A 14,076-nucleotide genomic window follows, 5' to 3' on the forward strand; every position below is an offset into this window, starting at 1 on the left:
GTTCTGACAAAGTGTAAAATGTTCCTTGATTTCGGCGTCGAAAATCACACGTTCATAGGATTTGTACATTATAAAAAACTATATGCCTGTGATTCACTATAATTATTATTATTTTCTGAAATTTTTGAAGTAATTCTGACAAAGCGCTTGTTCTCAGTTTGACCCAGAAAATTACAGTATAGGAAAATTGCCTTTTTAAACATCACATTTCAACTAATAAGATTTCTGGGCAAGAACATTTGGGCCAATTTGCAACATGAAAAGTGGCATAAAATCCTTAATCCTTATCCGATTCTTACAAACTAGGGCTCATTTTATTTGTGCATCTATTTTGAAATACAGGTATTTAGAAAATTTTAGTACCATACCTAAATAAAGTTGAGTTGAATTGTGAGTTAGCACAACCACAAAAAAGTAATATTCCACAAGGTGACTTTAACTTGTAAGTTATTGTCTGTTAAGATACTTGTACTTTTACCCAAGTATCTAGTTCAGGTACTTCATATTTGACGGTGAGTACTTTTGTTGTTGTGCACGGCGCCTTTAACTGCAAAGCTGTTGGTCTCGCGGGCGTGATCTCGCGATATTCGCTTGGCGCCGCGACCTCATGTGAAACACCATCCGCACGAGCCACAGCTCAGCACACACTCGTTCTCCGGCCGACGTTTTTTTGCCTCTGCGGCGGAAAAAGCGCGATGGAGACTCGGATTGTGTCCGTCTGAACCACTGCGCGAGTTTTTCGGAAAACCACAGTACCCCCACCTCACACCCGACCGCGCGTTTTAGTCGAGACGTATTTAAACAGGGGCGGCGCAACGATGTGGATCCAGGTCCGCACCATAGACGGGAAGGAGACCCGAACCGTGGACGATCTTTCCAGGCTGACCAAAATCGAGACTCTGCGCGTGAAAATACGGGATATCTTCAACGTGAGCCCGCAGCAACAGCGCCTCTTCTACCGGGGCAAGCAGGTAAGGTTGCCCCCCACTCGTCACGCAACACTCGTCTTTGAAAAAAAAAAAAAAAAAATCAAAAAAATAAATAAAAATTCATGCTGTTTAAAAAGAGTGACAGTGGCTCCGTGGCTTCCTGTTTTCATAGGAATTCGCCAATAGCTGTTGCGCAAGAAGCACCCCCCCCCCTCTCCGTAACCCGGTTTTCAAGTGGTCCTCTCGGTCACGTCAAGTTGTTTTGGGGGGTCTCTGTGCACACACACACACACACACACACACTAAGCGCCGTGGACATGTTTGTTTACATTGACGCGGTAGATGGAGAGAGGGAGGAACGAGAGCACCCACCCACTTCACCAATGCCGTTTGCACATTTTAGCATCCACTGAGGTCTTTACCGCTTTATATTTGCATGCTTTCAACAGTACAGATACTTGAGTAAAAGAAACCGGTGAAAAAATAGGAGTACAGGTTTTACTACACAATAGTAAAAAAAATATAAAAATCACAGACTCTGAAAGGTACAAATGAATTTTTACACTCAGTTATATACAGTAGATATAAAAATTCTACACACCCCTGTTCAAATGACAGCTTTTTGTGTTATAAAAAATGAGATCAACATAATTCAAAACTTTTCCCACCGTTAATGTGATCTAAACCTGTACACCTCAATTGGGAAAAAAGTATTTTAGCAAGGTTAAAGTTATTATTATTATTTTTTAATTTGAAACCACAGCGCCTGAGTCACATCAACCTATCAGAGACAGAATGCCTGACTGACTAGGTGTCCTTTATTTGCCGTGCACTCTCAGGCAAACAGTCACCAGCACACACCCACAACCTTGCGCTGACCTGTTAGTTTGGACGTCGGGAGCTTTGATGATTGCAGTGGTGCCTTGAGATACGAGTTGAATTTGTTCTGTGCTCACGCTTGTAATTCAAAACACTCATCCTAAATCATCTATCCTCATTGAAATGAATGTAAATCCCACTAATCCATTCCACCCTCCCCAACAAAACAAAACAAAAGTTTTTTAATGAGGAAAAATTGTACATTGTACTTTTTTGCATTATGATTTAAGATTTAAGTGAGGCTAAAAACTATAACAATAATAATAACAAGCATATACTATTGGCTGATCAATGTTTCTCATAGCTCGAGACTTTCTCAAATAGCTTGCAGTCGCTCGCTCGCTTGGAGGCAAGCAGCCCTGAGCGGGAAGAGAGAAAGACAGGGTGACGAAGCTTCGTCTGTCGGCCGAAAAGCCGAGTTGAATCACTGAACATAACAGTACTGCTTATATATATACTTCAAAAAGTATTAAAACGTTTGATGAAATTTCCATCTCAAAAAGTACCAGCACTGAACAATTATTACACAACGCTACATTATCAAACATTTAAAGAATGAGGCTAATTTTTTGTCAGATGGCATCCCAGTAGCATGAACCATATGGACACCGGAAATTCGACTGCCACCTAATCTTTCTTCCTGAAATGCTAAATGCGTTGCCGTGCATATGGTCCATTGCAAACCATTTAAAGTGACTCTGATTAACCCCAAATTATGTGGCAGCTCTCTGCTGACCACGGCATGCGCCGTATGATGTGACTACATAAAGGCCAGGAAAAGCCTACTAGAACAGCTGAACTTCATTTGGGGTTAATTTGGGGCACATTAAATAGTGGCGGTTGTATACTGACTCCCATTTGCCCTCCCATGTGAACGTCTTTTAGGACGCGTCATCATCCATTGAAGGTGCAAAAAGTAACAGCCTATTTTAACAAATTAAGGAGTAGAAATTTTAGTTTTCAATGTAGGGAGTAAAAGTTGTGAGAATACTCAAGTTTTGTACAGAGATGTACAGTAACAAAGTATATTTACTTCATTACTTCCCACCACTTGGTTTAAAAGTAGGGGTTCTCAAACTTTTTGGGTCCAGGGACACCTTATAGGGGTGACATTTTTCCAAGGAACCTCTCATAATCTTAACGCCAATTAAACATAACTTACATGTGTGCCTCTAAATGCCATAGGAACTAAAAAATGTTATGGTAACAAATTCAAAGAGTTGGAGAAAAAATTGCTACACAAAAAAAGTTGTATTTTGTCAGGGCAAACAGTAATAATCGTGAGAATAAAGTTAAAGTTAAACCGTGAAAGAAAGTTGTAGTGTAAAAAGTGAGTTTAAAAAAAAAAATTACTTCATTCTCATAATATTGCACTTTTTATTCTGGAAAAACTCCTTTCAGGTAGGGAGGGTAATTGGCTTATTATGTTGGTTTTACTGGCACGTCGGTCCACATAAGTAGGTATGTACTTTTTAAAATGGTGCGACAGAATATTTTATTTTCAATTATTTTACAGACCCCCAAGCTATGGTTTGCGGAGAACTGATGGTTTAAAAAAAAAAATAACAAAATCTTGGCCACATAATTCATACATTTCAGTTTAAAATGTAAGGTACCACAGTGGAGACGTGGTTAGCACTTTTATCTGACAGTTCTTAGGTTCTGGGTTACAATTCGGGATATTCGATACCACTTTTTTTTTTTTCAGACCGATACCAGTATGATAATTCACTCTTGCCTACTCACCGATACCGATACTGAGTGCCGATACCACTAGTAATTTTGATGCATTACATTTTAATTAACACAATGACTGATAATTGAGAACAAAGACCTTTCTTTCTATCTGACGCGCGTGATGATTAACCAATGTGTCAAAACTACTGAAGTGTAGCGCCAACTACTGGCATGGATGACTTACTCAATGTGGGAGTGTGCTGTGAATGCTTTTTTCTCTGTATGTGCCCAGCGATTGGCTGGTGACCTTCCAGGGTGTACTATACTGCTTCTTTTGCCAAAAGTCAGCTTTGGTGCATTGAAGAATCCACCGGGATTGTAGTGCCTTTATTGTTAACGTGGTCTGTGGGATCCAGATTTTGAGTTCAATCTCAGGTTTTGGACCCACCTGGGAGGAAAAACATGTGTACGTCACACACCAATTAATCAATCCATCCGACAGCACCGTACTGACTTGAAATAGTATTTATGTAGTCTTTGGCAGAAATTAGTACACTATGTATTCTGTTTTCACAATGTAATCAATTCTGGAAGGACATATTGCTGACTTTCCCATCACGACTTCTGTTCGACTGAAGACCATGGGGAAAAATAGTTTACTACAACGCATACATCAGCTAGTTTGTCACAGTTCTTGTTCAAGATTTTACTAGCACATTGTCAGGGGTCATATAATGTACACACAGACAGTTGTTCATAGGCTAATATAATAATAACAGTAATAATAATTTCAGTGTAGTGCATAGTGGCTTGGGAGTTTTACACTGGGGGTCTATTACTAAGATGTTAATTAGAGAGGAGGGCTTTTATTTTGAAAAAAATTTCCCCCCACAAATACCATTCTATTCTATAAGGGTACTTAAAGACCCTGTGAAGTGAAGTTAAATATTTGTTTCTAATTACATTGTACATGTTTGAAGATCATTTCTAAAAATGTGCAAAGACTGAGAGCTATGTAGTACTCAAGTGAGGAAATATAGCATTACATTGTTTTTCACCACTTCAGTTTTAGATTTTTTGGGACGCCCTGTGACGCACTTCGACGTTCGACATGAGTCCCCATGTCCCTCACTATATAAGAACTTTTTTCCTTTGTTTGCATCACTGGTTATCCATCACAATTGGGTGTTACTTAGTTGTTATTACTAGGCCCAAGCCTGTTAGCTCATGAGCTAGCTGGTGGCTAGCGCCGGTCAATAAATCACCAGAGGCTTTAGACAGGTATATTTCCGCGGCTCAAACATGTAGGGTTGTATAGGCATAAGAAAGATGCTGGATGAAGTAGCATTAATTTCTCAGCGGTGCGTGGTTTTACACATTCAGCGGACAGACCCGCAGTGTTTGAGAGCGGCGACAAGCCTCATTTTATATATTTGGCAATTAAATTATTTATTTATTTATTTTGTATTCACACTTGGCAGTATTATCAATGACACTCTTCTCTGTTTGTCAAATTTAAAACTAATGTATATTTTTTAACTTTACAGGGAATTTAATTACAATAAGATATTTACAGCGGATAGTAGGCATTAGCAAATTAGCCTGTTTGTTGATTTTTTTTGGAGGGGGGAACCTGTCCTCCTTTTGTCACAAAAAACTCACCTATTTTCTGTTTTTATGCTCAGGTCAAAGCCCTGTGTAAAATGAAAATATTGCTTTGCTGACATCTTGGCGTCAAAGAACTATGTTAAAGAAAGGGGAAGAACTTCCTTTACTCAGGCCATTGCCTTATCTAATAGAAAGAAATGCTTTGTTGCCACGTTGTGGCATCCATAGCCAACTGCAGACCTTTTTAGGTGTTTGTCAGTTAAGTTACTAACAAATTTTCTCTATTCGCAAGGGAATACTGTATTTATTATTATTCTGTATTTTATTATGGCCTCAATCACGCACTGATCTCTGTTGCTGCGCTGTAAATTTTTATGGACACTGAACTTCTGCTTTACAGAAGCTAACGCTGCTCTGCAGGCAGTGTGACATCTGATGCGAACAGCATGTCTGAGTCCCTTTTGTTTTTTTTTCCTAAAGGGGGAAAGTGGAAAAAGAAAAAGCAAGATGTCAATTTTGGGTGTGGCATTTATTTATCCAAATGCATGACAACCTGGTTATTATTTGTGGCACGGCGTCTATTAAACCCGTTGAGTGAATTGCCAGATGCATGATTTGCCTCAGCAGCAAGCAGCAGAGTGCGACGGCACCTCGTGTGGCTGTTAGCATTTTAGCTTAATGTTTTATGGCCATGTCGACACAGGAAGTCCCTCACGGGGTGTGTGGACCCTCATTGTTTACATCCGATTCCTACTTCCTGCAGTCACATGCATATCACTAGTTAAAAATGTCCTTTATGAATGAAACCGTCCAAGCTACTACTTCCTGTTGTGGAATTTAGTTTCAATGAAGGAAATGGCGGCTCTGGCCGAAGGGTGATTCTCTTTCCTCTCTGTGCATCTTTGTAAAGCTGTGTGTTTTCTCTCCTGGTTGGCTGCCACAAATATGAGCTTGTAGTATTAAGGAAAAAATCGCAATGAAGAGGAAGGTGGCTTGGAGTATTGCAGCATGGCACCCTCGGCTCGTGGCAACCTTGAATGCCTTCCTTCGACGGCTCATCGTCTCCATGAAAATACAGTGAACCGTCACCAATTTGGGAATCGCCATTGGCGAGCTCAAGTGCTACGCAATATTCTGTAGAACAGGCTCACCAACCTTTTTTAAACTGGGAGCTACATCTTGGGTACTGATTAATGCGAAGGGCTACCACTTTGATACACACTTCTGAAATAACAAATTTGCTCAAATTACCTACAATAGAATGGATGGATAATGGATATGTTATTATTAATAATTAATGATATTCATCTATGTGAAGACACTGATGATGTTAACGATTTCTCACAATAATTATCAACAGTGATTTAACAAGGGAAGAAATAGATAAATATCAATATGCAACACTTCTATAAATCTCTGTAAGTGTTATCATTTGCAGATAATCGCTTATACAGCACTCTTAGGAAATGAACATTTCCCATCACAGGTGAGCTTTTCTTTTAGAACAGGCCCGTGGGCTACTCATGTGCCCGCAGGCACCATGTTGGTGACCCCTGCTGTAGAACATAACTAAAACTATTAGCTGAAAAACTCACGCAATTGTGCAAAACGCCACATATATTTATGGTCTTTTTGTAGCGCGCCAAGATGTCACAGGAGTACCTAATAGAGGCTGCAACTATAGAATATTTTTAGAATCGATTTTTTCTACTGAAAAGTGAATTGTGATAGCCACCGATGCACTTTTCAGCTGTTCAATGAAAAATGGGAGAACAGTAAAACACAAACACACTAATGCTGGATCTGCTTTCAGCCACAGCTCACGCCCAGACACTCACATGCAGACTCGCTGACGTCACTCGCCACCCTACAAGGCCCCGCCTCTTAAAGGCACGTGCATATACACTAATGCTCAAATTTTCTGCTTGCAATGTGTTCAAATACATTTACAATGTGTTTCAAAAGTGTTTTGAAAAATACGTTCAAATGTGTTTAAATAAGTTTTAATTAAAAAATGTTTAAGCATGTGGAAGGGGTAAAACTATGAAGACTAAAATTTCTTCTCTATCACAGAGACTGTGATATATTTGACTATATTGTATAAAAAAAACAATAAAAGAGAATGTAAAGAAATTAACTGGTTTTGTAATTAATTAAGTGTAATTATTGTACATACTGAAGTATTTGTGTGTTGGATGTGTGCTTTCAAGGGGCGTAGCCTAATGAGTGACGTCAGGAGCTGGAGACAGGTTGGCCGGTTCGTCTGCATGTGCGAGCCTCTGAGCGTGAGTTGTGGCCAACCGCAGCTCCTTGCGAGTGTTCTCATTTTGTATTTGTGTGTTTGACTGTCTGTACATTAAACATTTGAAAGTGACTATGGCTCTCCTTGCCTGCAAGGTAGGGCATCTATTACAGTACCTTAATTGCGCCATTTTTTTGGGGGTCGCAACACATAAATCTTAATGTGGGTACTTGTAAGTCAAGGTACAACTTTACAGTGGACCCAGCATAGTTGCGGTTTAGCACCCGTGGATGTTTTTCCATTTTTTCCCCACTTTTTTTCAAATGTTTTTCTTTTTGTTTTCTTTTTTTGGGGGGAACCGATCCCGAAAAACGCTTATTGTCTGTTTATCCCCCCTTATTCAATATTTTTGTGTAAAAAAATAAATGATGAGCGGATTTTTGCTCTTCGCTGTTGAGCCTGGTTCCTATCCACTGTATCGGCAATTTTCGAGGGGTTGGGGGGGAGCGTCTATTTGCTAAATATTGATTTTCGTGGCAGGTTTTTGTTCCCAACCAGCAAATTGTAAGGTTTCCCTGTAAATCGACGTGAGAGCCTGAAAACAGCATAGATATGATGATTTTAAAAGACATGCGGTTGGCACACTGTTTAATTATTAGCTGGGTTATGTCACAAAGCAGTTGGGGGGGGGGGTGTAGCTGGCTGGGCTGGCAACGACGAGGCCTACGCTACTGCAAAATCCCGTGCTTCCTCCACCGACTCGCTGGAAAATGAGCGGGGAGGGTTGATTAGGGGATTTCCGAGCACTAAGCAATGTGCGGAATGAGCCAGCGACACCCAGTCCAACGTGAGCTGCTGCCCTCCCATGCACGGGAAAAGCTCCGTCTTAATTCCCTTTCAAAATGGCGTCTTGTTTACCCCCCCACCGCACACACATGCGCGCACAGACACACACACCCAGCTCCAACTCACTGCAGGCAACGCTAGGGTCTCGACGCCATCACAACTCCTTACCTCTCTGTATGTGTTTTACTCGCCACCGTGCTACTTGCGTTTCACTTTGCGGTGTCTCGTGTCGCCATTTTTTCACAACACGCACGCACACACCTTCTGTTGTCCACACGGCCTTGCTACCTCACACCCACGCTCGCTTCCACTCGGCCTCTTGGTTTAGACAATAATAAAAGAAAGAAAGAAATGTCTGCTTGTTTATTAAATGGTTCAACATGTTTTATGCGTTACCAGTTTGGGCCGTCTTCCACCGTGAGCTGTTGCCTATTGTCAGCTCGGAGGAAAAGCTTAACGCACAAACACACATGCGCGCACTGTTGCTGTGACCTAGTTAAGGCTGCAGTTTTGATTATTGCACATGCACGGATGTTTCGATGGCTCCAGTTTGGGCAGTTAGATGCAGCCACGCGTGTTTGTACTCGTACCCTTCATGGACAGTCACCAGACAAAGATCGTCCCTAAATTAGGAATCTTTGCACACGGTTCCCCATCTCCAACTACAATGCAACCTCTCAAGTCGAAACACAATGTTTTCTCTTCTGCCGGTTGACTTTATAAAGTCAAGTGAATTAACGTGTTTCAGGTTCATAAAACCATTAGTAACTCTACAGTCATTTTAAGTCATATTTTAACATTCTCGAAGAGGACATATTATGGAAAATCATCTGTTTAATGTTTCCCAACAGATTCCCCCCAAAAATCTTTTTTTTTTTTTTTTTTTTTTGGTAGGGTGGAATATATTCATGACATTTCCATTCATTTCAATGGGGAAAGATGATTTGAAATATGAGTGTTTTGAGTTAAGAGCATGGCTATGGTATGAGTTAAACTTGTACCTCAAGACACCACTGTACTCTCGTCAGATGTTGTAACCTGTTGACAATATTAATAGAATTTATTTCTTTTTACAATTGTTGACATGAGCGTTAGAAATGTCATCCACTTTCCACCTTTGGTAATAAAACTACAACTGAGGAGTTAGCTTATTTTTACACTGAATCAGAATTAAAAATACTGCAGTGTACCCAAACCATGTGGTATTAAACCTTTCCAATAAATGTTTTTGTTCATGTCATTATTGAAGTTAATCTATAATTGTCTTCATTTCTGTGACTGTGGGTTCCTTGATTCTGAACTGTTAAACCAGTCCTTCTAGGGTAAAAGCCCTTTAGCGTGAATTTAGCCGATGGCAGACACACCCCTCGGCCTGTGCCATTGTATTTAGAAACGTGACCTATTTTGCTCAGCTCTTCGCCGAGACGGGCTGTGGGCGGAGGGCGAAGGCGAAAATCGGTCCGGATGGCCGCCAACGCTGTGGGGGGGAGGCTCTAGTTTCACACCATTAAATTCTTTCTGAGAACAACACCCCAGTCGCTCTCCTCACTCGCTTCAAAGTCTATTGATCACGGCACGGTTGGGCTTAAAGGAGACATTTTTTTTTTTTCACAATTTAAAACAGCTCCCAGGAGTCTTACAAAGGTCTCTGACATTCTTCAGTTAAAAGACACAAAGAATAAAGAATTATGGTACCATTAATATCCATTTTGTAGCACTTGTTAAAACCGCTCGGTTTTGGGGAGGCGGTTCTGTCAGCTTTTGTTACCTTGACAACTGGGGGCGGAACAAGGGCATGCTACAAAACAAGCAGCAACTCAGTGTTGCCAACTCAGTGGCTCTGTTATTATTTTTAGCGACTTCTCCAAGCCCTCAAGCAACTTTAAAAAAAAAAAAAAAGACGACTATCAAGAAATCTTGTGACTTTTTGTGGTCTAATTGAAGACTTCCGGAGACATCTAGATTGCAAATAAGTAGGCTCATTTATCCATATCCCCAATTGTATTTTCACTCGTGGAGGCAGCATATCATGACCAAGCCGTTGAGGTATACTTTTTTTATTTTTTTTTTTTTAAATTGGTGTGCGATCAATTGTCGTCTTTCACACACAAGTGTGGCTGTCCCTTGAAAGTGGCTCTGGATCTTCGCCCAGCCTAGCGGGCTGGTCATGGGCTAGAAACTCGCCATGTGGACGATTGTTATGTAAATTAGCCCCATGGTTACATTACAGTAAGGCGGAAGTTACACATTTTTCAGAAAAAGTCTGATTAAAATAAGGCTTACAGTGGGACCTTGAATGATGAGTTTAATTCGTTTTGCGACTAGGCTCGTAACTCAAAACACTTGTGTGTGAAAGACGACAATTTCCCCATTGAAATAAATAGAAATGCCATTAATCTGTTCCAGACCCTGTAAAACAACAACAAAAAATATTGTACCGTGGTTTTTAATAAACCAAATCTCACTTTACAGTGTTGTACTTTCTAAAAACATACAGTAATAACATTCAATTAAATAGAATGTAAAGAATTCAGCAGTTTGTGCATTATGATTTCATGCATTCACTGAGGCTCCCTCTGGTATGAGTTCAGTGGCCACCAGGGGGCAGTATAAGACATGAATCTGTATATACAAGAAGAAGACGGTCACAAATGCTCAGTGTGCCGCTGTCATGTTTGTTCGCAGAGAATAAATACTATATGCCAGTGAATGGTATATTGTTTGTCTACGTATGTTGCTGCACCGTTTAGATTTATTTTGCAAAAACATCGATGCTAGTTTTGTTAACCAGTCTATGGGATTTTGCCTTGTGTGTTAGCATTAAGCTAGCGGGCTTTCCTCAGACAAAGTTATGTGGTGTTTGTTGAAATACATAATGTGTAATTCTCCTTAGTTTTCCAGTAAACTTCAACTATGAGTGGCAATAAACAGCCGCTAGCATTTGGCCTCTTTTTTGAAGAGTTGTTCGCTATCTGCCAAACTGCTGCTTGTGAAATTAACAGCTGCCAACTTGTGCTCTGTAACTCCAATTTACTTCTCACAACTCAAGACATAAAATCAGCTGAGCGACGCTTGTATCTTGAAAAACCCTTAAGTCGCGTCACCCCTAGTTTGAGTTACCACTCTAATTGATTGTTTAATTTTACATTTGACAGGTGGGTAGGCGTTCCAGGGACCCGACTATTTGTATACAAGCATTTAAGAAGTACATTTTTTCCACATTGCGTTCCCTTTGTGTTGTTGTCATTTGAACGCTGGGCAGCATGTTGGCACAGTAACGCGGCTAAATCATTTCCCCCCCTCAATATTGACAGACAGGATCAGATAAAGAAAATGTGACAAGAATTCAAATTGGACAAGATTCGCCTTGGCCTTGTCGTGCACAGCAGGATGGGCTTTTTTTGTTCCTTTTTTTGGGTTGTTTTTGACATTAGCCACAGGTCTTTTTCTTGTCTCTGTTTGAGCTTCCGTCTGATATTATTCTTTGGTACTTGCTACAATGAGGAACACGCCGTTTGAAAGGCTGCCTGTAGAAATAACTGAAGAGAAATTAGCCCTGCGGAGAAGGGCTCGTTTCATTCCACTACACACACACGCGCACACACACAGTTGCCTTGCTAAGGAAGTACTGTGGTTTGTTGCAGCCTTTTCCTCAAGTCAAGTGTCTCTTATCCGTCCAAAGCTTCGTTAGGATCTGACGTCCCCGGGTGGAACACTGCGTGACATTTCACTGAGTCATAAAATGAGGATACCAGAAGCAATGTGTGTTTATATTTTACTGCATTATTTATGACCGGGGATAAAATGTACCATGCCCGGATCATGGTCATGCTATGGGTCTGGGACACTGGCAGAAATCTGGGCGGATTTACGCGAAACGTCTGTTTTCTGTGCGATGGGTCTCTTTGTGTTGTCGACTGTTGAGCGGGTTGTGATTGGAAGCAAGGCTGTCACAGCGAGGGTGCCGAATGCGCTGGCGGTAATGAAGTCGCTGGGGGGAAAAAGCAAGAGGCGCCTGGATGTGATTCGGTTTTAATGCGGCACATGCAATTCCACCGCGGTTTTTCCTCTGAAAACCTCGCCGCCATGTTTTTCCGACACGCTCAACCAGCGAAAGTTAAACAGGGATCTGAATGGAAGACCAAGGCTGGGCCAGCTGGCTGCACGATTTGCGCCGCTGCCTCTCTGATCTAAATTTCATGAGGCGATTAAAACTGGCGAGGAATGGGGGAGATGCACCCCCTGCCCCCACCCAACTCGCTACGCCTTCAAATAGTGTCTTCCTGGAGGGACAGCGGTGGCCGTGCTCGGTTCGCCAACACAGAAAAATGAACCTCGAGATGAATGGACTGACGCCTGTAATGAGTCGCACTAGTTCCAGCTGGCCTATACCCTAGTAATGGTTAATATAACGAACTACACTCTGCGAAGTCTGCAAAAAAATGGTGCCACATTGATGGGAGTTTTGATTGTTTACACGATTCAGGTTCATGTGCAATGTTGTATGAGGGTTGGGGGAAGAGAATCGGGCCTGTTCTCGTTTCGTTGTCATGGCAACCCATCGTTTCTTCCCCTTAAAAAAAAAAAGCAGCACAGGATATACCATTCTGCATCCCTTTATTTTGATTTTGTAAACGTGTATGTTTCTAATCAGTATTGCTAGGTAGCGATATGGAACACTGGATCATTTTAGAACTCATTGGGTGACGTCCTTAAATGCCACTGGTGTGCTTATTGAAGAATTCCAACGTCCTCTGTAAGCTCCAGAGAGCGGCGATTGAACGTAGCCGTTTACCTTCTTTGTCCTTGACAGGGTGCTTGGTGTTTTGGTGTGATGACGGTGGATTGTTGTCCATTACCATTTTCATGGGGAGAGTTTTATTTCATGCCGCTCTTCAAATAGAAAACCCCCGCAATTCGCCAGCGGACACGATGAATAGACGACCCCCACAAAAAGATTAATAGAAGTTGATTACTAATTGCCTATATTAATAGTTCAAGCTGCAAATGTACTAAAATCTATGATCTCAAAACACCTTTATATAATTTCAAACTCCTCTTACAAGCATTACCCTAAAAATAAATGGCTTACAGATGATTGACTTTCAAACAATCCAGACTAGCTCCTCCTCGACATACAAAGATCTTAGTCTATCAGTTGAGCTATATCACTTTAACCTCCTTGTCATCAATGAATGTACTACAGTGGGGCCTTGAGGTACGAGTGACCCGACTTCAAATTCATTCGAGATACCAGCCGTCATTCAAAAGCAAAAGCTTTTACTTGAGATTCGATGAGCGCTGTATGGTGGCAGTCAACTCAATTCAACTCACTTCACAATAAGCAGCAATTTCACAAATATTGAACAGTTCATCCAAATAGGCTTCAAGCTGTTTCGTGCCAGTTGAAGTTTACAGTCACACTAAACTTAAAACAAAGAGATTTACGCATTTAAAACAAAATTGCTTTCCCTAATGAAAAAGTCAGTTTATCTTAATGCTAAGATACAATGTAATACGGCATTGACATGCTATTGCTGTTTTTGAAGCAACAGATATTTGAACACAAATGGTGCAGTAACACATAGAGAGATAATATAACAATACTCACAGGCATACAGTATATCCTTTATCCTCTATGAAAAATTACTAATATTACAGCATCTTGCTGAGTCACTTACAATAGTAGTAGAAGTCTGTACAGTATTTTACTGCCTCCCGGTGACCAAGGCAGGCACACCACAAGGAGCAGCACAATGAATTGGACTGCAGAATAAAATCAAGATGAAAAAATGGTTTAATTCTTTACTTTCTAGTTAACTACGTTATTACTCTGTTTTTTATAAATTACAATATTATATAGGGCTATTTTCCCAGATTAAAAAAACAAAATCA

General features: G+C 40.8%; 1 protein-coding gene across 2 annotated transcripts in view; it reads left to right on the forward strand.

The window, feature by feature from the left end:
* The first annotated feature begins 538 nt into the window (after positions 1-538).
* Positions 539-14,076, forward strand: part of LOC133490003 (E3 ubiquitin-protein ligase UHRF2-like) — a 37,884-nt gene continuing 24,346 nt past the window's right edge. Inside the window, exon 1 of one of the 2 annotated variants that reach the window (XM_061799443.1) lies at positions 539-971. In XM_061799443.1, coding sequence (XP_061655427.1) covers positions 819-971 — 153 coding nt within the window. In that variant the 5' untranslated portion in view covers positions 539-818. The remainder of the gene's footprint in view (positions 972-14,076) is intronic. The other variant, XM_061799442.1, reaches the window with a different exon arrangement.

Source organism: Phyllopteryx taeniolatus, chromosome 15 (genome assembly GCF_024500385.1).
Source record: "Phyllopteryx taeniolatus isolate TA_2022b chromosome 15, UOR_Ptae_1.2, whole genome shotgun sequence".
Taxonomy (NCBI): domain Eukaryota; kingdom Metazoa; phylum Chordata; class Actinopteri; order Syngnathiformes; family Syngnathidae; genus Phyllopteryx; species Phyllopteryx taeniolatus.